Here is a 21,983-nt window from a genome sequence, read left to right as displayed (position 1 = left end):
AAATGGCCTGAATCAAGTTTTTATGTATTATAAAAACTAACTGAAAGTTTATAGCAACTCAAGATACTTACTTAACGAAAATGGCTGAGTCTTTTAAGAGCTACAAATGTGTATGTTTAAACTGACTCTAATCCCGTCTACCATTCCCCATTCCAATGGCAGCCTTGAGAATAATAAGCTATATTCCTGATACTGGAGGAAGTGAATGGAACTCCTCTGCAAAGACCTGTATTACTGGATCTATCTGATAGCTCTCTAAATGGCAAGCTCAAAACACTTCCCTATTTCTGCATGACTTGGCACTTACCAAAAACTACATTCAGTACAAGGGTGGAGACTGAAAACATTTACAGCAAATGTTTTAGTTATTGCTATGGGAGGCAACAGGTAACAATCGAAAAGAAAAAAAAAGACTAAACCATACTTAAAAAGAAAGGCTGGAGAATGAGTTGTCCATAGGACTATGAAAAATGCACACACGTTCTTGTTAATCTGGAAGACCACATGCTTTCCCACAACACTGTACTCAAGAAATACTTTAAAGAGTCTTAAAAGTCAGCTCTGTATGACCATAAGGCTCTGTACGAGCAGGAAGTAAGAGTACGGAAGAACTGTAAACTGACTGGCTGAGTATTGAAGGCATGCTCCAACATGCACAAAACACTTAGTTTAAACAATTAGCTGACTATTAACTGAAGAAAATCTAAGTGTCCAAGTATGATGATAAATAGAGAGATAATAGAAACAGTTTGGAAAATCATACAAAAAACTACAATATATAACAACAAAAATAAATACTAAGAAGGACCGAAGTCTATTCCAAGGTGCCACATTATTATATTTAAAAGATCTATTTTTCAGCAAATAAATATGAAGCACGCAAAGAGATAAGAAAGCAAGGTCTATTCATAAGATAAAATAAATCAATAGAAAGGATCTCAGAGAAAGCACAGATATTGTATTTACTAGACAAGGACTTCTAATCACCTATTTCCAAAAATGTTCACAAAGTTAAAGGAAATTATTTCTAGATAGCTAAAGAAACAAACAAAGAGTAACAACAGATAGAATTCATAAAAATGAACCAAACAGAAATTCTAGAGTTGAAGAATACAATAACTAAAAATAAAAATTCACTAAAAGTGCTATAAGAACCAGTTTAAGTAAGCAGAAAAAAGGATTAGTGACCTTTGAACTTCAAGATAGCTCAACCAAGATTATTTAACCTAAGAACCAACAAAATTAAGGTATGAGTAAAAATGAACAAAGCTTAAACAATTTGTGGAACACCATCGGGTATATAAAATATAGATAATGGAAATTCCAGGTAAAAAGAGGAAAAAAAATGTGTAGGAAGAATATCTGAATAAATACAACACTCTCAATTCATGAAAAATTATTAATCTGAACTTCCAAGAAATTCAATGAACTCCAAATATAATAAACTTAATGACACATACATATCCTAAACAAAATGCCCCAAATTAGAGAGAAACAATTCATCACATACAAGGGATCCTCACTAAGACAGCTCATTTTTCATCATAAATAATGAACACCAGAAGGCAGTGGAGTAACATCTTCAGAGTTCTAGGGATAAGAGGAATCTAAACAAAAACAACCTCTTTCAACCAAGAATTTTATTGTATAGCACAGCTATTATTCAAACAATGAAAGACAAATTAAAATAGTCTCAGATGAAAACAGAAAGAGTTCACCATGAGCAAAGATTTCCTATAGGAAACAACAAACAGAGTTCTTCAGGTTGGGACTGAAAGGACACTAGAGAGACCATGCAAACAAATGAAGAGCATGGGTACAAGAAACTATGTAATATGCAAATACAAAAGACTCCATTTAAATGTACTTTAAAATGTTTAATATATATTTAATACACTTAACTTTTATGTTTACCCCATTTGGTTTAAAAGAAAACTGAATAAAGCCATAATTATAAACCTACGTTGATGAGCATATCATATATGAACATACAGTTTGCAATTTTATATAACAGCCTAAGCAAGGGAGACTGAAGCCAGGTAGGAGCAAGCTTTTTCTGTTTATTAAAATCAAGTTGGAATTAATCCAAAGTGAATTTTAAAACATTAAGATGTTAATTTTAATCCCCACGGCAACCATTGACAAAGCAGATTAACAGATTACAACAAAGGAATGAAAATATTAGAAAATACGTATTTAACCCACAAAAGAAGGCAGTAATGGAAACAACAGAGAAACAAGTATATATATGTGTGTGCATATATATATGTATAAATCAAATGACACCAAGCTTTACTTAGTAATTTCATTTAAATAAATAGATTAGCAAAATGGATTTAAGAATAGAATGCAACAATTTGTTATCAACAAATGATTCACTCTAGTTTTAAAGACAAAAATAGGTTAAAAATAAAACCATGGAAAAAAGACATTCCATGCAATTAGTACTCAATAAAGAGATGCAGTGTTTACATTAATATCAGGCAAAAGAGACCAGAAGACAAAAATTGCTATTAAAGGTAAAGAGTGTGACAAAAGGATCAAAACATTAAGAAGACATAACATTTATAAACATGTATGTTTCCCACAACAGGCACAAAGTGCACGAATTAGTGAAACAATTACAGGTCGCAACAGACAATTCAACATCAATAATTCAAGATTTTAATACTCCTACTTTCAATAATGAAATTGAAAAGAAAAACAGAGAAAAATCACTGAAGCAAAGAGCCTGTTTGTGGAAAGATTGATAAAACCAACAAGCCTGTACCTTAAAGAAAAAAAAAATGATAATACAAATTTTCAACATTAGGAATGAAGTAAAGGTTGCCATTAAAACTATGAAGATTTCAAAAGGATAATAAAAAGAATACTAAAACTAAATCTAATGATGTAAATTTGACAACTGAGACATAATGGACTACAAAGCACAAACAGAGCAATTCAAACTGTTTAGTTTATATTGAATGAAAAACAGCTTATTCATAAACGGAAAAACAACTTCTAAAACAGAGATCTCTAGACCCTAGTAGTTTTACTAGAGAAGTCTACCAAGTGTTTAAGGGAATTGATACAATCTCTCTCAGACATTGACAAAGACATCAAAATCAAAGTATGCTACACATCAGTATATCTGACAAATAAAGCTGTGAACTGAATCCAGCAGCATCTAATAATTAATTACATCACATGATCAATTAGGATTTGACCCAGGAATACAAGTTCAACATACGAAAAATCAATGTAATAAGACCATATTATTAGAATAAAAGAAAATATGTTCAGGTGTCAAGAAACACAGACAAAGGAAGAACAAACAAAAATACTTTCATGATTTAAAAAATAATTCACAAACTTATACCAGAAGGGAATTTTTCTTAGCCTAATTAATGGCATCTATGAAAGATCCACAACCAACAGTGAAAAGACTAAAACAAGATGAGGATTTTTGCTCTTTCCATTTCTAATCAACCTCATATTAGAGATGCTAGCCAATCCACTAAGAAAAAGTAGGCATCTTGATTGGAAAGGAAAAAGTAAAACTTTCTATTTGCAGATGTCATAATCTTAAAGAATCTGAAAATATTTTATTAGAGTGTATAAGTAAGCGAATAAAGCTGCAGGATACAAGACTGATGTGTATCACTTATATTCCTATACACTAGGCAAAAGAACAATCCAAAAATAAAAAATTCCACTTATGATGGTATCAAAAAGGATAAAATAGTTAAAAATAAATCTGTCCAAGAAAGTGCAAGACTTGGATACTGGAAACGACAAAATCATATTGAAAGCATTAGTAAAATGCCTATCAAAACTACAATGAGATACCACCTTATACATATTATGATGGCTATATAATTAAGATTTTAAAAAAAGAGAGTAAGAAGTAGTGGAAAATTAAAGCTGTCAGACAGTATTGGTGGGAATGTAAAATAGTACTGACACATTATTCAAACAGTTTGGTCATGCCTTAGGAAGTTAAACAGAGCTAATATGTCTCAGCAATTCCATAAAATGCAATACTACTCCATCATAAAAAAGAATAAAATATCGACAATATTGAAAATATTGACAAATGCCACAATGATGAACTATAAAAACAGTTTCAAAGTTAAATAAGCCAGAAACACAAATCTATATACTGTATGAATTCATTTACATCAAATGTCTAGTTATCAGAAAATCCATGGAGACAGGAAATAGATAAACAATTGTCACGGAATAAGGGGAGGGAGAAATTGGAAGTGACTTAACAGTTATGGGATTTCTTTCCAGGGTACTGAAAATGTTCTGGAATAAAAAAGCAATGATGGATGTACAACACTGTGAATATATTAAAAGCCACTGAATCATACACTTCAAATAGTGATTTATATGTTATGTGAATCGTACCAATTAAAAACTGCAAGAAAAATCTGAAATTTAGTAATTCTTCCCAAAAGTAATATATGCACATATATTCCTTTTTACTTTTTGCCTACTCCCTGGGTAATGTGCTGCATATGTCAACAAGTTGGCATTTTGGAAATCTTTACTCTGATTCTCCCTATGCTGCTGGGCACTGCTTTTAACTGGCAGACTACACTGTCATCTCTATATTAAGTATCTTAAATGGTGGAGTTTGAAAAAAAAATTACTTAAGCACCTTTATCTTTGTAAATAGCATTTCTTCAAAACCCTACCATTTAAGATGCTTGAGGCTGACAGAGATATAGAACAGAGAGATGTCAGATTAGACAAATCCAAGAATTACAGTAAAAAACATCAAACTATTCACTTTTTCAGAGTCTTTCAGAAGTAACATTGATTCATTTTGTCACAATTGTCCCACTTGATATGTTCAAGAATTTGTCCAACAGAGACTATTAATTTTAAACTGTACTTCACAAATTTATATTTTAACCTTTTCCATTTATATTCAAAATCGACGCTGACACCCCACCAATAAGAACTTACCCTAAGCATGGGGCCATTTTGAAACACATGTGGCTCATCACAAACCACACAGTATTCATTCAACACAGGGATCCGCTGCTCAGCAAACTCAATAGTCTGAACAGAACAATAAAGAGAAATAATTAAGTCAAGTTCACATATGATTTGAAAACCCAGAAAGGACTGAAATATTTCTGCCATGGATGAAGCCTTGCTCATACCTGCACTAGAAAGCCGCGGTCTCGCACTGGAATGCATTTTGCACCGTTTGGCTAAAAAAGTAAGGTGAAAGAACAGAACGATATTTTAATTGAGAAAATATACAAATTATAATCTTTCTCTAACAGTGAATATCTAAGTGATCTTTCTACAAAGCCATGAAATATGAATTGTCACTGGTTATATCAAGATTTCAGAATATCTTTGTTTTATTATGGTAACCTTTCTGCCATTACTATTGTAACCTCTGGCTAAACTAAACAAATAACATCCTTTATTTTTCTGATCTTCCAGTTAAAAATGACTGGCATCTTTATATGATCACAAAAATTCATTTCCTCAATTATTCAGCTGCAAATGCCCACACCTCTTCATTAGACTATTTCAATTTATTTCACAACCAGATACAAAAATGTTCCTCATGAGAACTTTGAGACAGCTACAGAGAGTGGCACAGTACTACACCATAGGTTATGCTTGGGCATGTGGAAGGACATAAAGACATTTGCTTTTATAAGATATCTGAAATTATCTTTCTTGGGTGACACCACCATGATAAAAATTCTCAACATTGTTTTCTCCATGTCCTTGAAGTTTATCACTGGATAGAAATGGGCTGAATTTAGGATGTTCACATAAAATTATCAATCTTGTGGTATAAGCTACAAATTAATTTTAGAAATAAATATTTAAGTGTATAAGACTAGTATAACTTTCTGAAAACATGAGCTATTTTTTTCTTATTTTTTTCCAATTTCACATACTGATAGGCATGTCTGGTGTAGGGTTAGAGGTAAGTAAGCATTGCTAACATACACACAAACATATTAAAAGTAAACAAAATTTTTTATCAATCCTTTTGATTGTATAATTTACATAAAAGATGTCAATTTCTGCATTTGAAACCAGCAGCAATGCCAGCCACTTTAGAGGTAAATTTTGTTTAAGACTGATCCCCAACAAACATTAGCCTAGGATTTAAGATATTAATACAGTGCCCTCCTGGACCCATATTCCCTCTAACCAGCTCCGTGAAAAGTGACTTCAGTATACAGCAGACTTTAAGAACAACTTCAGATGAAGCTCTGGGATACACATGTAAAGATTGCTTCTCTCCACACTAAAGAGACTCATGATCAAAGTTCTTCTCTCACATTTAACTAGAAGGAGGTTACTCTGAGTTATAAGACAAACATGATTCTCCACTACCCATGTGAGAAAACCAGAGATTAGACATATCTACTCAATAAAACATCATCGTTGTATGTTCATATAAAAGGAAAAAGACTGTGTGACTTCCTTCCATTTTTAGTAGCATTCATTACTGTGACAGGAATTTGGACAGGACTGCAAATCAATCACCATATTTATTGGGTCAGAATTAAAACTCACATTTTGGTGCCAGTCGCAAATCTCTGGTATGCAAAACAATTTCCTCAAATGTAAAACAGGTTTAAAAATAACCACCACCACCCAAAAAAAAAAATCTTACTTCTTTCCTCCACAGATATTTCTGACACAAAAACTTAGCTAATATTTAAGAACCCAAGGAGAAAATATTTACGCACAGCAGGCTGGGAAGATGAAGATGAAGATGGTGTTAAGATACCAATAAGCCCTGAGGTGAGAGAGAGCCTCCTGCTCTCTGCATTAGGTTCCTTGAAAAGCTCCGTTTTGGATGACTTGGGGGCACTGGAGTAAGACTTGCTGAGCAATTTGTGATTTTTCAGTCCGTATAATTCTTCCATTCTGAGATTACTGGAGTAAGACCTGCTTAACAGTTTGTGGGGCTTCAAGTTGGTATTGTGCTCACATCGCGGGTCTCCAGAACAAGATGGAGTCAACAGTTTATGCGGCTTGAGGGTGAGGCAGTCCTCCGGCTTAACAGCTGCAGAGCAAGGACGGTTCAAGAGTTTGTGCGATTTAATCGTTATCGCCTGCTCAGCTCTGGGGTCGCTGGACAGGGAGCGACCAAAGGTCCTGTGTGACTTTGTGGTACACACGTCGTCAGTCTTGACTGTGCTGGAACAAGTCCTCCTCAACAGCTTATGCGTTTTGGAGATTCCGTCTTGCTCGGATTTCAGCTTGGATTTGCTTTTACCACAACCAGGGGGAGGGTAACTTGGCGACCTTCAAAATTGAACAACAGTTACTACAGGACAGATCGTGACCAACAGAGCACGGAGAGCACTGTCATGCTCAAACTTGACTCAACTTTGCCATACACATTTTACCACCTCATTTCAAGGTAGCCTATCCGGTCAAAAGTGAAAACAAAGTAGGTGCAGGGTGACACAGGATTTGAACTACATTTTTGCTGAGTGGAAAAAAATATTTCTATGACTTTTTTTTTTGGTTTCTCATCCCAGAGTCTTACATGGAACCAATTAGGATAGCAGAAAATCCAAAAAGATATAAAACTGCAAACACAGAAATGAATATCTGTGTTTTTGATGGGATGCCTGTAACTTACGTCTTTTGTTTGAAGTCATGAAGAAAATAAACAGGTGCTGAGACCACAGAAAAGAATGCTCAAAATTGAATAGTGATGGACTACTACAGGCTTAGCAGTTAGTGAGACAATGAAAAGTTGTCTGTTACCAACCTGCGCAAGGTAGAAAATAAATGCAGGGGAGACTTCACTTTCTTCTCTGATAACTTTTTGTTGTGCAGGCAATTGGATTTTTCTTTGCTCTGTTTCCACTGCTGTGTAACAAATGTCTGCATAATTCTGTCAATCCAAAGGTAATTCTGTTATCCCAGTTCCAAGGTAATTTAAATTAATAATTCTGCATGTATTATGTATAGAATGCATTTACCAAAGAAAAATAAGTTCATATTCATCACGAGATGCTAATATGGAATCACAATGTTTCATATGTAGGAAAACATCATGTTAGCAATCAAATTACCAGTCCTTTAACCAATTATATCACATTAAATGGTAATGATTAGTAATCATTAAAATAATTAAATTATAAGGTTACTATGATATTATTAATAATCCTAATGGCAGAACAGATGATATAAAAATAGAACATAAAGAGAATTATAAGGACAGCAAAAAAACCCTGAATTATTTTGTTGGTGCTGCAACACAACTGAAGACAAAATTGTTCACTACCAATTACAATGTTTTTGATTAAGATACAAGTAAAGCCAATTTCACTTCACTTTCATGAAAAAAGCAAAACATAAAACTGCAAGATCTGTAAATTATGTCTCTCTGCCTTTTGAATAAATCAAGTAAATAAAAATGCAATTTCATGTAAAAATACACCACACAAAACTGGCTCTATGTAGAAATACATGGTAAGCAAATTTTATCTTTAAAAGTACAGCCCATTCACCTTTGAATTTGCTTGTTTTAAAATTTGGAGAATTCTTAGACATTTTTAGTTACTGCTATAAAGCAGGAGTTTGGTTAATTCCTAACTTCAATGTTTTCCATGTCAAGACCACTTCACCAGTGCTTTACGTAAAGGCTTTGCCATAGCACTGTGACAGGCTGGGATACTTTCTCTGTTTCCCAACTTCTAAGTGACAGCAGAGGAGAACATCTTAACAGAAGTATTAACGTAGACATGACATTTTATAATTAAATAATAGATGTGCAATAAGTGAAGTTAAACATTTTGATTTTCTTTCAAAAATCACTAAGCATGGCTTGCTACTCATGTTCTTCCATTTCTTTCTGACATAGACTGCTTTTGAAACAAGCATGTTGCACCAACATTTGCTTACCAATTGCAATATGCCAGGGAGTAAAATCACATGTACACACTTTTTCCCCCTTTAATTCTAAGGACACCTCTGGAAGGCAGTTAGCATTGCACACATTTTATAAATACAGTAAGGAAATGGAATGTGCTCAGAATAGCCTGGATAACAGTGATGAACAAGGCTGCAATACATATATTATCAAGTGGGGGTTGATGTATGTACAATATTGATTGTTCAAGAGAGACAAACGTGACTCTTAGCAAAAGGCCAATTACTAAACCCTCAATACTGTTCAAATCTTAAACTGACACAAACTGCCAGAAAGCATACCAATTGGGTTTACAAACCTAACCATTGTTCTACAGGCTTCCTTGAGTTCAGTGGAAGAAACAATCTCACATAGAATTATTTTAGTCCATCAATCAGTAGAAGTGGTGAGGAAAAGGGGTAAAAATGCAATGATTGACATCCTGATTCCAAATTCACATTGCCTTAGAACTCAGGACAAAAAAATTTGTTTTACCCTTCATGTCTGGAGGTTTTTTTCTCCCAAGATTTCAGAAGGATTTAAATGACGCAGTAATATAAAAAAATCATAATTTTCCCCATATCTAATCTGAGCTCTCCACTGACACCACCCTTTGTACCAGGCAGATAAGGACTCTTTTCTTCCTATGAAATGTTGCTGCTTCTGTACACTATTCCCTAAAGAAGCCAACATATGCTTGCCTTATCTTGACAAGCAAATTGGGTGAAAAAAAATTAACAGGTTAAAATGGCTGAAAATGTTCCCAATTTTAAATTATATTAGCACGTGTCAATTTAGCAACTAAAAGATATCCATCTTCCTAGTTGTTCTGAGATGAAAAAGGAGTGAACTGTCTGCTATGGGAGATTTAATGCTGTGTTGAACGCCAGTGGCCATGTGAAACATCCAGGTGAGCACATCTGGTTCAGTGATCACCTGCTCCTGACAGCCACCAAGAGATTTCACCTTAGGACCCCTCTCTGAGTTTCTGTTTGCTGTGTTTATGCTGGCACCAAGCAGGACTGCTACAACTGCCAATGGTTGAATATAAAAGAAGACAAAATGAGTTTGACGTAAACCATACATTGACATCAAGCGAAGAGCAGATGATGTCACAGGCAGCTATGTGAAGAGAGGCTTCATGGCAGTTTAAACAGAGAAAAGTAAGCACATATGGATGGTATCATGGTTCTCTTCCTGCTGATTTCAAGAGAACTATGCAACAGAGCAATTGCTATTACATTCAGACTGTGGTGGTGAAACAGCCACAGCATATATCATTCATTTAACTGAATTAATAGCACTAATTTGAATTCTGGGTGTTTTGATTTCCACATAAGTTGCACAGTGAATTTGGTTTTATAAATGTGGAGCTCTGTAGATAAAAAATGATATCCAATTTTATGTCAAACTCACACAATTAAGAGAAAATAAGAAATATGTAGTATTTTTCCACCTTGAGACACACACAACTCAAGTGTGATCAATACAAACAGCATAAAGTCATACAAAGTTAATTTCTACTGTGATATGTTCATCCTCTGAAAGACAGATATTCTATACAAAACTGATAACTGCATTGATTTTAGATCAGCCATGAGAAAATATGATTTTTTTTGGTAAGACTGCTTTACTGACTTCACATTTTCACCATATTCATAATAATGGCCAACATGCATGCCAGGTGTTATATAAGGCAAGGAGACTTCTTGGTTTGTGTAAGAGGCAAATGACCATATGGGTCAAAAATGTCAAAATGGGGGCAAATTCTAGCTCTGCCCTTTTCCATCAAGTTTTTTTTTTTTAATTTTAATTTTATTTGAAAAACAGAGATCTTCAATCTGCAAGTTCAGCCCTCAATTGCCCACAAAAGCCAGGGCTGGGCCAGGCTGAAGCCAGGAGCCGAGAATTCAGTCTGGATCTCTCATATGTGTGGAAGGGACCTAAGTACTTAAGCACTGTCTGCGACTCCTAGGGTGTGCATTAGCAGGTAGCTAGAATCAGAAACAAAGCTGGGACTTAAATCCAGGCACTCAGGTATGAGATGTGGGAGGCCCTCGCAGTGTCTTAACTGTTGTGCCAAACAGCCACTCTCGCTGCTTTCTTTCTACATGACCTAAATCAAGTTGTTTAATCTCTCTGGGATTTGGTTTCATTATCTAAGAATGTGACAGTAACAGTTCCTGTGCTTGATAATGGTTTCTGGATCTACTAAACGTAAAGAACTTAGACTAGTGCCTGACACAGCACTGCATAAGCATTTGCCACTGCTGTTTTTAAATGGCTGTCTTGCTGCTCCAAACACACCGGGACAAAGGTACACAGAACAAGTTTAATGAGTGTCTCTTATTTGCTGAAAACAAACTTAGGCAGTAACACAGAGCCTAGATTCTCAGTCTGCATTCCTAACTTACTGGGTGTTTCTTGGAAAATAACCTGGTTATATTTCAGTTTCTTTTCAGGAATTACTGTTGAGGATGAGATTAGATTTTTTAATATATATATATGTATATATATATATATATATATTATATAATCTTAGACTAAAAGGGAACTTAAGGACCACAGCCAAACTCAGTTATTTATAGTTCAGGAAATTTAAACAGATATAAGACCACAGTTTATCAAAAATCATAAATTCTAGTCTACATTAATGAGCATTCTACATAGCTAAAATTTATCCATAAAAGCAGGTGAATTTTTAGAAACATTAATAATTTGAATAGAAATATTAGTAAAATGTTAAATATTCTAGGTATTTAAACAACAAACACAGTGCACAACTTTTCTGAATTTCTCAGGATTGCAGTTATATACACATTTCTTTTTCTCAGCCTCTATGATATATTCAAAAGCCACAAAGGGTAAAAAGTTATTTATTCTTGTATATCTGTGCTTTCATAATTATTGTCTTATTTTGATCAAGCCCAGCCAACTTAAAAACAAGTTCTTAAGTGTCTTACAAAAGAACATAAAGTAGAATAATATAAAAAAAAATGGAGGAAATCGGTGAGAGGAAAAACCACAGCAATCAAAATGTGACAAGGTGAGGTGGCACCCAAACGTACAGGCAGGCCCCATGATCATCCCCAGGGTGTGTAAGATACGATCTCAATGCAGGGAAGAAAAGCCAAAGTAAAAAATATATAACCAATGGCACTGGGAAAGCATGCCTCGTTCTAGAATAGGCAACCAAGCACATCTCTCCTGTGAATCCTCACGAGATAACGTGGAATAATATAATGTGCTAAGTATACATTGTAAATTGAATTTAGTTTTAGAGACACACAGTTCTAAACATTAAGGGCTCATTATCTAATTTTATATTTATACATATTGAAATCCAACCCAACATTGGAGATTAATAAGAATGTTCTATCCTTTCGAATATGGGCCATGCACAACTCACATTGACCATTTCTCCCTCAAGTTAAAGTCATAATAGCTTGAAACAGTTCTGTGACATGTACAATCCTAGACATCATACATGAGGCTTCCTATATCAGGTAAATTGATCTCAGTGAGTTTCCTATTAACTAAATGAGATGGATTGTTTCAAAGTGTTTTCTATCAGAATACAGCTCCATAAAGGCCAAGATATGGCACTAAATTAAAATTCATTGAAATAAAAGTGATAATGAGGACCACATCATTTTGAAGCTCTCTGCCACGTCTTTAAGTATAAAATTATCTAATGGTCTCTTTATAAACTTAAATTCAAGCTAAACTTGCAGATTCAGAAGGAAAAACAATTCATCAGGAATTCTCCATAACTGCAAATTCCTAAAGTTTATCATTTGACAAATACAGGATTTATGGCTTATATTCTGACCGTGGCTAATTGAGGTATGTGCCTATGGTTTAAAAGTCAATTCTTGAAAAACGCAAAGAGAATGAATGTTAAGTGCTTTCACCATAGAAATGCATTTCCTAATTAGCCGGATTTAGCCATCACACAGTATAAATATTTTCTAAACATCATGTTGAACAATTTATATAATATTCTCTGTTGATTTAAGAACTTAAAATTCATTAAAAATAACTAAGTCAAAGTCAATTTGATGGAGGATAATCTTATGCCCTTTTATGTAAGGTCAAGGCCAATCTAGATTCTGTCTGCAGAGAAAGCCTCATTGCTCTGTGTGGAAGGTGGCCAGAGGCGAATGTGTGGGCAGCATGATTATTTTCTTCAGGGAAAACCACAAGTCCTCTGGATTTACACCAAATGGGCCAACTGGCCCCCAAGGTCCATGCCTCAGATCACAACAGTGATCATCTGACTTTAAAAGACTTGAAAGGGAATTCTTGTATCTGTAATTTATCATCATTCTGTCTCTCAGATGCAATTTCTTCCCACTGCTGCTGCATCTGTATCTATCAGTGTTTTCTTTATTTATTTAAAAAAAACTTTTTGTGTTAAATAGGCTTAAAAATCAGAAAAGAAAATCAAATTCGAGTTGAACAATGAGAAAATGATCAGTAAACCTCGGGGAGATTTTACGAGGCGCTATGCAAGAGCTTGCTTCACCCCTTCCTGAAACTCAAAACCCATTATCATTTATTTCTCCCTCGGTTCTCTTAAAACTACCAAAGTATGCCAGAGTCCTAGTGATTGCATAAATGCGGTGCCACAGGTACTAATTATAACATATTAAAAATGCATCTGCCTTCCTTCCTGGCTTATATTCTGACCGTGGCTAACTGAGGTATGTGTCTCATAGTGTGACATGGTTCATAGTATGGGGCCACCATGGTTCATGGGGGGGGGCACCCACCACCTGAGGATCCTGAAACCCACCCCCATCATGGAAGAGGACCAGGAGTTGGAGAGAAAAACATCTAGATTAAAGACCTCATTGGCTGATGCTGAGAAGACAGGCCTGCAAATTGTGCAGGCAGCTGGAACAATGGACACTGTGCGACATTTGTTTTGCATGAAGGGGACCACACCCCAGGAAACTCTGTGTTACGTGATCATGAAGAACTTGGATGTGGGATTTTGCGGTCACACTATGACCCATCCTTCAGAGTAAGATTAGTCTGCACATTCATACTCAAGGTGCTCTTCCAGCTGTTGAGCCACTGCAGAGACGACTGAATGAGTTCATGAATGTCTGCCAACATGAGGTTGACATGTTTGAGTCTAAGGATCCAAAACAAGCAGAAGTGAATCTCCACTCTAGCTCCGTATGCAGGATATGAGGGAGGACTTTCCTCTGGGATACTCTCTTCATGAATGTGCAGAACCCAGAATCGAAGTTTGTGATTACAGCACACCCTATCCTTCCAAAAGGTAGGAGTTTAACTATTGATCCCTTCCCTACAGCTGTTGGAATCCCTGCAAGAAACTTCCTTTTCTTCCAATAAATTATTCATAAAAATTACGTATGTTCAAATTAATTACATACATACTTTATTTTTGAAGAACCCAATATATCTATTAGAGCTCAAGTACTGAGTCACTGAAGTCATGGAGGTCCAAACAAAAAACAGAGGATTTACTTACAAAAGGAACGTTAAAGTAGGAATGGGAAGTACAGTACAGTAGCCCAAGCCCACAGCTGGCAAACTGTTACCATCTATAGGCCCCAGTGAACACACAGGGAGAACCACCAACAGAACCTGTTAAGGGACAAAGTCACAGGCTCCAGGCTGGAGCAGCGCAGTAAGCTTGGATTGAGGACGGTCAACCCAAGGGGACCTGCTAAAGTCTGGGGCAAGGGCAAGAAATACTCCCATCTTATTCTCCCTCCTTTCTCTGTGGGCCACATCAAAGACACAGCCAGCCTTCGAAGAGTAGGTGTGGGATGGCAGGACAAGGGGCCAGCTCTTCCACCTAAACTATGATGCTGTGGTTAGTGTCAGGACATTTCCTCCCTCGAGGCTCCGCTTTGCAATGCTCTCATGGAATAAAAATGAAAAATAAATGAGCAAAATGAGAACTCAGTTCTCTTGAACAGGAATTTCTTTCTTTTTTTTTTTCCGCTTTTAGTCAACTTACTTCTTCAGTTGATGTCCCAATCCAAACCGCTCTTTTGTGGAGATCTGAAAGACATCAACGGTGGGCACTGGGAAGAAGAAAAAACACAGTTAAATATCAACTTGAAACTCAACCCCCATGCCCTGGAAAAGAATGGGGTAGCAGTACCGACATGTGCATGCACACACGCAGAGCCCCAGACATTGCTAACTACGTTACATCTATGAAGGCACTGGTCACTATATAGTCATGCAGATGTTTTACACGTTATATATCATTCTCATGATGAAGAATTCCACCATAAGCAACAACTTGAACAGCCATGTGTAGGACAGTTAATGCACTATTTGTAAGAGGAAGAGACACGTGTTTGTATGTCCATACATATTAATATAAAACATTTTAATATAGTAATACAATAGGTAGGGTGACGCATAGAACACTTACTTTGCTGCGTCTGCCCTCTCATGGGGAGTACATTTTTGCCAGATATACATATTTCTTTAAACCAATAACTATAATCATTGTGAAATCAGTAACTTCATTCAAAAATGTCACACAACATTTATTATTCACTGGCTTAAAGAGTATTTAATATGTAAAAACATGGACACACACAAATATCCCTGCTCCCAGGCAGCCTACCATGCGGTGGAGGAGACAGGTGAAAAACAAGCCCAACGTTAAATGGCACTAAAGACTCTCAGACAGGGAGGAGAAAGGGAACTGAGACTGTGGGGAGTGTGGACACAGTTTTTAAAGTTGGAAAAGAATGGACAGAAAGACAAGGCTCCCAGTCACAGGAAACACCAAAGGCAATGTCTCTGAAGAGGAAACATGATTAAATAGTCTAGGAACAGCTGGACACCAGCTCCAGGAGAGGAACAAACAAGGTATCATGTTAGGAGATGAGGGCAGAGAAAGACCACAGAATGGGCTGTGTAAGATCTCTTGGTCCAAGGGGGAAACGGGAAGATCAGTCAAAAACTAATTGCAGTTTGAGTCAAGAGATATAGTGGCTTGGGTCAGCCATGTTCATGAACATTTTCTCAGCTTCCATTTTCTAAGAGAGCTGACTGATTGGGCTTGAGGTACAAGAAAGAGAATAATCAAGTGTGAATTTAAGAATTTAGATGTAAATAACTAAAAGGTGCAATTTACTACTCCCTGATATGTGAAATGTTGCAGGAGGAGCAGGTTTGGAGAGGTGGAGAAGACTGGTCATCTGGGTAGAGAAAGCCAGCGGCTAAATGTCCAGGTGAAAGGAACATACTAGAGGTATTCATGTGGAATAGCCGGAGGGCATATGCACTTACAGGCACAAAGCTGGATGAAAAGGAGAGAAAGTCTGCGGATTAGGTACCTGTGCATATGAGCATTCAGTGAGAAGGCTGAAGAGGGATGGCCAGGAGATGGAAGGTTTCAGAGTTCTGCTGATCTGAGGACAAATTCACATTTTTTTTTTTTCAAGGAGAAGGCAAACTGTTATCAAATGCTCATAAGTCAGTCAAGATAGAGACTCAAAATTGGCAACAGGGTCACTTAGCAAATCTCTGGTAACATTGACAAGAGCAGCTTGTGAAGTGATGGGACTAAACCTTAAGTGATTCAATGAGAGAAAGAGGAAAGAAAATGAAGGAAGCTAATAGACAATTCTAGTGAAAACTTAACAGTTAAGGGAAGCGGGGATTCAAGGTCAACAGGGCATTTCTCAGGTAAGAAAAATATTGTCTACCAGTAGGAATCTTCAGGCAAAGAAAAAGGGGAAATTAAAAGTACAGAAAGGAGAGGGAGAATTGCAGGAATGGTGTTAGAATTAGGTCAAAGAGGATGGAGACAAGGGAAACGTTACACAGAAAGTGTCAATCACACTGACAGCTGATTACAGCAAGCACTGTCTTTCAGGTAGGACATTCTCAGACCACACATGTCCCACACTTTACATCAAAGCAGTACCCCCATACTGCCCCTTACTAATCCACTGATCAAGAAAATGTGTTGTTAGTATATCACAACAATCAGTCCCTTCTTGAGGAATACCCTGATCTTCATACAGAGAGCGAAGAACAGAACAGACATCTCTGATCCCACCTGTCTCAAGTCCAGAGCAACTGAAATAGAAGAGTGGCTAAAAAAAATAAATAAATAAAAAATAAATTCTAATACTTGGAACACTCAGTGGAATTACTTTTTAAAGGAAAAGATGATAAAATAGGAATATACAATGCTGTGTCTAACAAGACATAAGACATTATCTCTTCACAGGCAGAAAGAAAAAGTGATTGGGAAGAGGGTGGCATACAAATGAAAAGAATCTGGTGGGGAATAAAAGGCAAAAAAATCCAAAATCCACTAGATCGAAACTAAGAATAGAGAGACAGAGAGAAGAGATAAAAGAAATGCAAATGCTTATTCAAAATAAACAAATTATTCTTAGAATTTAACTTAAAAAACTTAATCATGGCATGCATGACTAGAAACTGTGTCAATATTTATCCAAATGATATATTTCCAAGGAAAATATAAATTATAAACATTGACTCAATTATTAGCACAGAATCTAAAGAAGCATCTATTTCAAAGGATCTAACGAAATGCTACTTTGAAAAAGGTTCCAAAATTCAAGTGAAAAATCACAAATTGCTTTTGAAATTAATGCAATTAATTATATTTAATATATTCATGTCGATATTAACAATCAGAAAAATTGTGACATATATGTGAACTTTGTGCTATATTTGCAGTTTTCTTTGTATCTAAAAACACTTTAATTTTAGCCATGCTTTTAAAAATTAATAGCTTCCAGATGATCAGTAATAATGAGTTAGAAATTAGATAAAAAGTTCAATTGAGCAAATAAGCATTCAGGAATAAACTCAGCTAAAATTGGTGACCAAAGCTAGTATCTCTGAGAGAGGAGAGGAACAAACTGTACTAATATATAAATCTAGACAACACAAATAAACGCTCTTTTATAGGCAAAATAAATATAGAAATGTCTACTCTAAACAGATATATTCACAATTTTGCCTCAAACATAATCAAATTCTGCATAGTTCATGAGGAGGAAGACAAAGACATAGGAAGAACTTGACAGAACATAGTAATAATATTTTCATGTTCTCAAAAGGGTCAAAGTTACTTATTTTTTCCTCCTTTGATATAGTTTGAGTTGACAAGTGAGGGCTGTACAAGATGGGCATAAACTATTCTAACACTTATACCATCTAAGTGTAAAGATATCAACAGATGATTTTCAGAGAAGCATTTTAAAATAATGTTAGTTGTTCATCATTTTAACAAGAAACTGCCTTGTCCTTGAGATCAGAAACTAGAATTACATATCAGAAATTCTGGAAAATATATACATTACCATAAGAACCAAACAAATTATATCATGATTTTGTTTAAAGTATGTTTCCCCACACAATGAAGATCATTCTTATCTGTAATTTCAAAGTGAATAAGGAGGTATTTGTCCAATTTTTGTAATTCTTGTTCAGTTGTGGATATAGTCACAAGAACCTTAGCCAAAAATTGTAGTTCAAATAAGTTGTTATTCATAGAAGGAAGTGTCAAAAAGTTCAAGGAAAGCAGAATTTAAAAATATGTTTATTTTGGAGCAGAAAAGTTAAAATCCATGTGCATTTTGTTTTTGTAGTACCCATTTTCCATGAAATGGCTGAAGATCTCTAAGACATTTCCGAAAGACGGGAATAAATGCTTTTCAGAAAGAGCAGTTAAGTAGGTCAGTCTAAATTCTGGATTAGTCAGACGTTTTTTGCAAGTTCATTTTACTATAAATTTTGAGACCTTCAAAAACACATTACAAAACACTCTTTTAGAAATATTTTCTCACCTTTTTATTTGCTTGCAATAATTCAAATTAAAAACTAGGATAACAACCTAATTATTTCTTATGGAATCACAAGTGATATATGCTCCTTTATGTCTAGCTCTAGTCATATATTACACAGTACTATAAATCCTGGTTTTTCCTTCAAATTTCCAAAAAGGAGAAAAAAATAAAAACTTTGCAGAAATTACTTGTGACACAGCAATGTGCATCACAACCAGTGAGTACATCATAGAAACAGGAGGAAATCAGCAAAAGGAGCAGACCCTCAGAAAGACGTCATCCTTGTGCGAGAAACTTCCAGCATATTTTGCTACAAATAGAGCAGGTGGAACCAATCTTAAGGGGCCACAAAGGACTGGTCCTTCTATGAAAGAATAGGTAGACAAAGGCCAACCACCACCAACACATCCCCAAATAAGGAGACAAATGAACCAAGAGGCAGGGGGTCTACTCCAGGGAAGTTTTCTCCAAGGTTGGCAGTAGAGGAACAAAGGGCCAGCCTGGTCCATTCCTGGCTATTGTGGGCGTTGGTAAATCAATGAGAAGGAAGACTCTCTCTTTCTCCTCCTACCTCGAAACCCCTGGCCAACCAGTCTCTCAAATAAAATTTTAAAATTTTCATTAAAAAATGAAGTAGTTGTGTTGCTATGTGAGGGCAAACTGTTGAAATCTTTACTTTATATATACTAAACTGATTTTCTGTATATAAAGAGAATTGAAAATGAATCTTGATGTGAATGGAAGGGGAGAGGGTGCGGGAAAGGGGAGGGTTGTGGGTGGGAGGGAAGTTATGGGGGGAGGGGAAGCCATTGTAATCCATAAGCTGTACTTTAGAAATTTATATTCATTAAATAAAAGCTTTAAAAAAAATGAAGTAGAACTGAACAGTAAAATCATCAAACATGAGTTTAAATGATGGTTAAAAGATTTATAAAACCAAGCTAACATACGAAAAAAAGACCTTAGAGAGTTATTGTAAAGGAAAGTCTGCACCTGAAGTTCAAGATTATATCAAGAATTAAAGTATCAGTAGTAAGATTAAATAAAGGCATGCTGTATTATCATGTCAAACAGACAGGTTTGAGTGAGTAGAGATTAACTGACCAATTATATTCCTAACCCTGAATATTTTAAAAAAAAAGTTAAAAATTCACAGAATGAGGGGTTCTTTTTCTTTTCATCATCGTCAAATAAAATCAGTGAGCACATTTCAAATGACTAAACCAAGAAAATAAATTGCATGTACACAGAAAACAAACACCACCAAAATATTTTCTCAATATAACTATATTTTTTCTTCATGATATTTCAAATAATAAGAATGAAAATATCTAATATCTATTTATTGTCTAACAGTAAATAACATCAGTTACCATTTGATATTAACATTGATCATTTAAATAAAATGCATTATATAAATAATAGAAAGGCTGGTTCACTTTCAAAGTGATTTTCTTGTATTTCATAAATTTGAAAAAACAAGCATCTATGTGAAATAAAGTAGATATATGATCCGTGACATGATTCAAGAAACCCGTGCAGACACTATGGTAGCACATGTATGGCAAGCTTGGAGAGCTGCTGTCTGTGTCCCTGCCCCCTCGATTCTGGGCAGGCTCTCTGACTGCTTTAATCATAGAATGCAATGGAAGATTCACTGTGCCTTTTCTCAGTAGTTTCAGCATCTTATCTCTTGAATCTCTTCTGAATACTGATAACCATGGTACAAGAAGCCCAAACCAAAGGGAGAAGCCATGTGTAAGGAGGGTGCTGTTGTTAGTTATCCTCAGCTTATCATTCAGATGACACCTGCATCAGCCATTTTAAAGTCCAGCATCTCGTGCATCCAACGTAATGAGGCCTTTCTATGGAGCCCAGCCCACTCACCACCTGACTACAAAGTCGGGAGAGACTCCAAACAAGAACTAACCAGTTAAGCCCCCCAAACAGTAATACGTTATTGGAAGTCACTAATCTTTCGGGTGTTCTGCAGTGCATTAGCAGACAACAGGAACAGTGAGTAGAGAAAATTGTGTGTGTGCCTGTGTGCACATGTGTGTACACACACATGAGAAGGCAGGGGAAAACATCTTAACTCAGTTTGTTTTAGCAAAACATGCAATAGGATTCTTTGTTGTAAAAAGCTATCAGTTGGGATACGTCATTCTTTAAGGTTTCAGAAAACAAAAAATATTATTATGATGCCTGTTTTCCAAAAGAAAAGTATGTTACATTGAGTTAGGCTAAATTCATCAGTAGTCAGATAAATAAAGATTAAAATTAACTCTCAAAGTCAGAGAAGTAATTTATCCAAAGTCAATCCAAATTATACTTGCGGAGTTTCTACTATATGCAAACCAGTCATTTGGGTTTTATTGTGTTTGCTTTGTTAATTTCCAAAAACCTACATAACCAAATGTTCCATGTTTCCATTTCCCTAGGTTACATCGGTAATAAATCATCTTTCTTAAGATTTAAGTTTGAAAATATCATGTTTAAAATATGTAGCACTTATGTTCAGAATTACAAATGAGCACTCATTTTGCTTAAGGCACAATGCACAGCTAATTAATCTTCAAAAAACAGAGAAGTAAAACTCACCTGGGCCATTTAAATACTGTGTAAGTGAACAGTGTAGTCGGACAATTATAGGCTCTGTTCGAATTACCTCCCAAGCCACAGCAATCTCCTCCTGCACAAATATGTTTAAAAGATAATTTAGTCATTTTTAAGAGTACAAAATTTTAAAACACTTTTAAAACTTATGTTGAAGAAATGCATAAAACATAACATGAAGGTCTATGAATCATCTCAAAACCTACCATTGTGTGAAGAGAAGGCTAAAGTAATTGTATGGTTTTATGTATTAAAATAAAAATGAAAACTATATAAGTACTGTATAAGCACCCATAAGTACTTCTAAAGAACAAAGGCAAAAGAAAAAATATATGTAATCTCTGCCTTTTTAACCATTGAATTTGTTCAATAAATCAGCTCAACAAAGTCAACATGTATCTGTTGGTAAGACAACCAAAAATTGAATTTCTACCTGTAATAAAAATAAACGTATTTCAAATGTATCAAATTAAACAAATTGATACTCACATCAAGAAAGCTGACATCAATATGCAGATCAATATCTACATCATCAATGGCTCCATATTCCCTGAAAGCAAAAATTAACATTTAAGCTTTAAATTTTCCTTAAAAAAGAATATGTGCTAGGTCATTTTTAT

The 21,983-nt window shown here is 35.4% G+C and overlaps 1 protein-coding gene across 1 annotated transcript in view; it reads right to left on the bottom strand.

Moving 5' to 3' along the window:
- Window positions 1–21,983, bottom strand: part of PARP8 (poly(ADP-ribose) polymerase family member 8) — a 201,061-nt gene that overhangs the window by 43,267 nt on the left and 135,811 nt on the right. The window contains exons 9-15 of the mRNA XM_062211830.1: window positions 21,853–21,913; window positions 21,349–21,439; window positions 14,910–14,976; window positions 7,763–7,888; window positions 6,726–7,287; window positions 5,160–5,210; window positions 4,960–5,055 (exon numbers count right to left, since the gene is read on the bottom strand). Coding sequence (XP_062067814.1) covers window positions 4,960–5,055; window positions 5,160–5,210; window positions 6,726–7,287; window positions 7,763–7,888; window positions 14,910–14,976; window positions 21,349–21,439; window positions 21,853–21,913 — 1,054 coding nt within the window. The remainder of the gene's footprint in view (window positions 1–4,959; window positions 5,056–5,159; window positions 5,211–6,725; window positions 7,288–7,762; window positions 7,889–14,909; window positions 14,977–21,348; window positions 21,440–21,852; window positions 21,914–21,983) is intronic.

Source organism: Lepus europaeus, chromosome 15 (assembly GCF_033115175.1).
Source record: "Lepus europaeus isolate LE1 chromosome 15, mLepTim1.pri, whole genome shotgun sequence".
NCBI classification, from domain to species: domain Eukaryota; kingdom Metazoa; phylum Chordata; class Mammalia; order Lagomorpha; family Leporidae; genus Lepus; species Lepus europaeus.
This window is presented reverse-complemented; position numbering and strand designations above follow the sequence as displayed.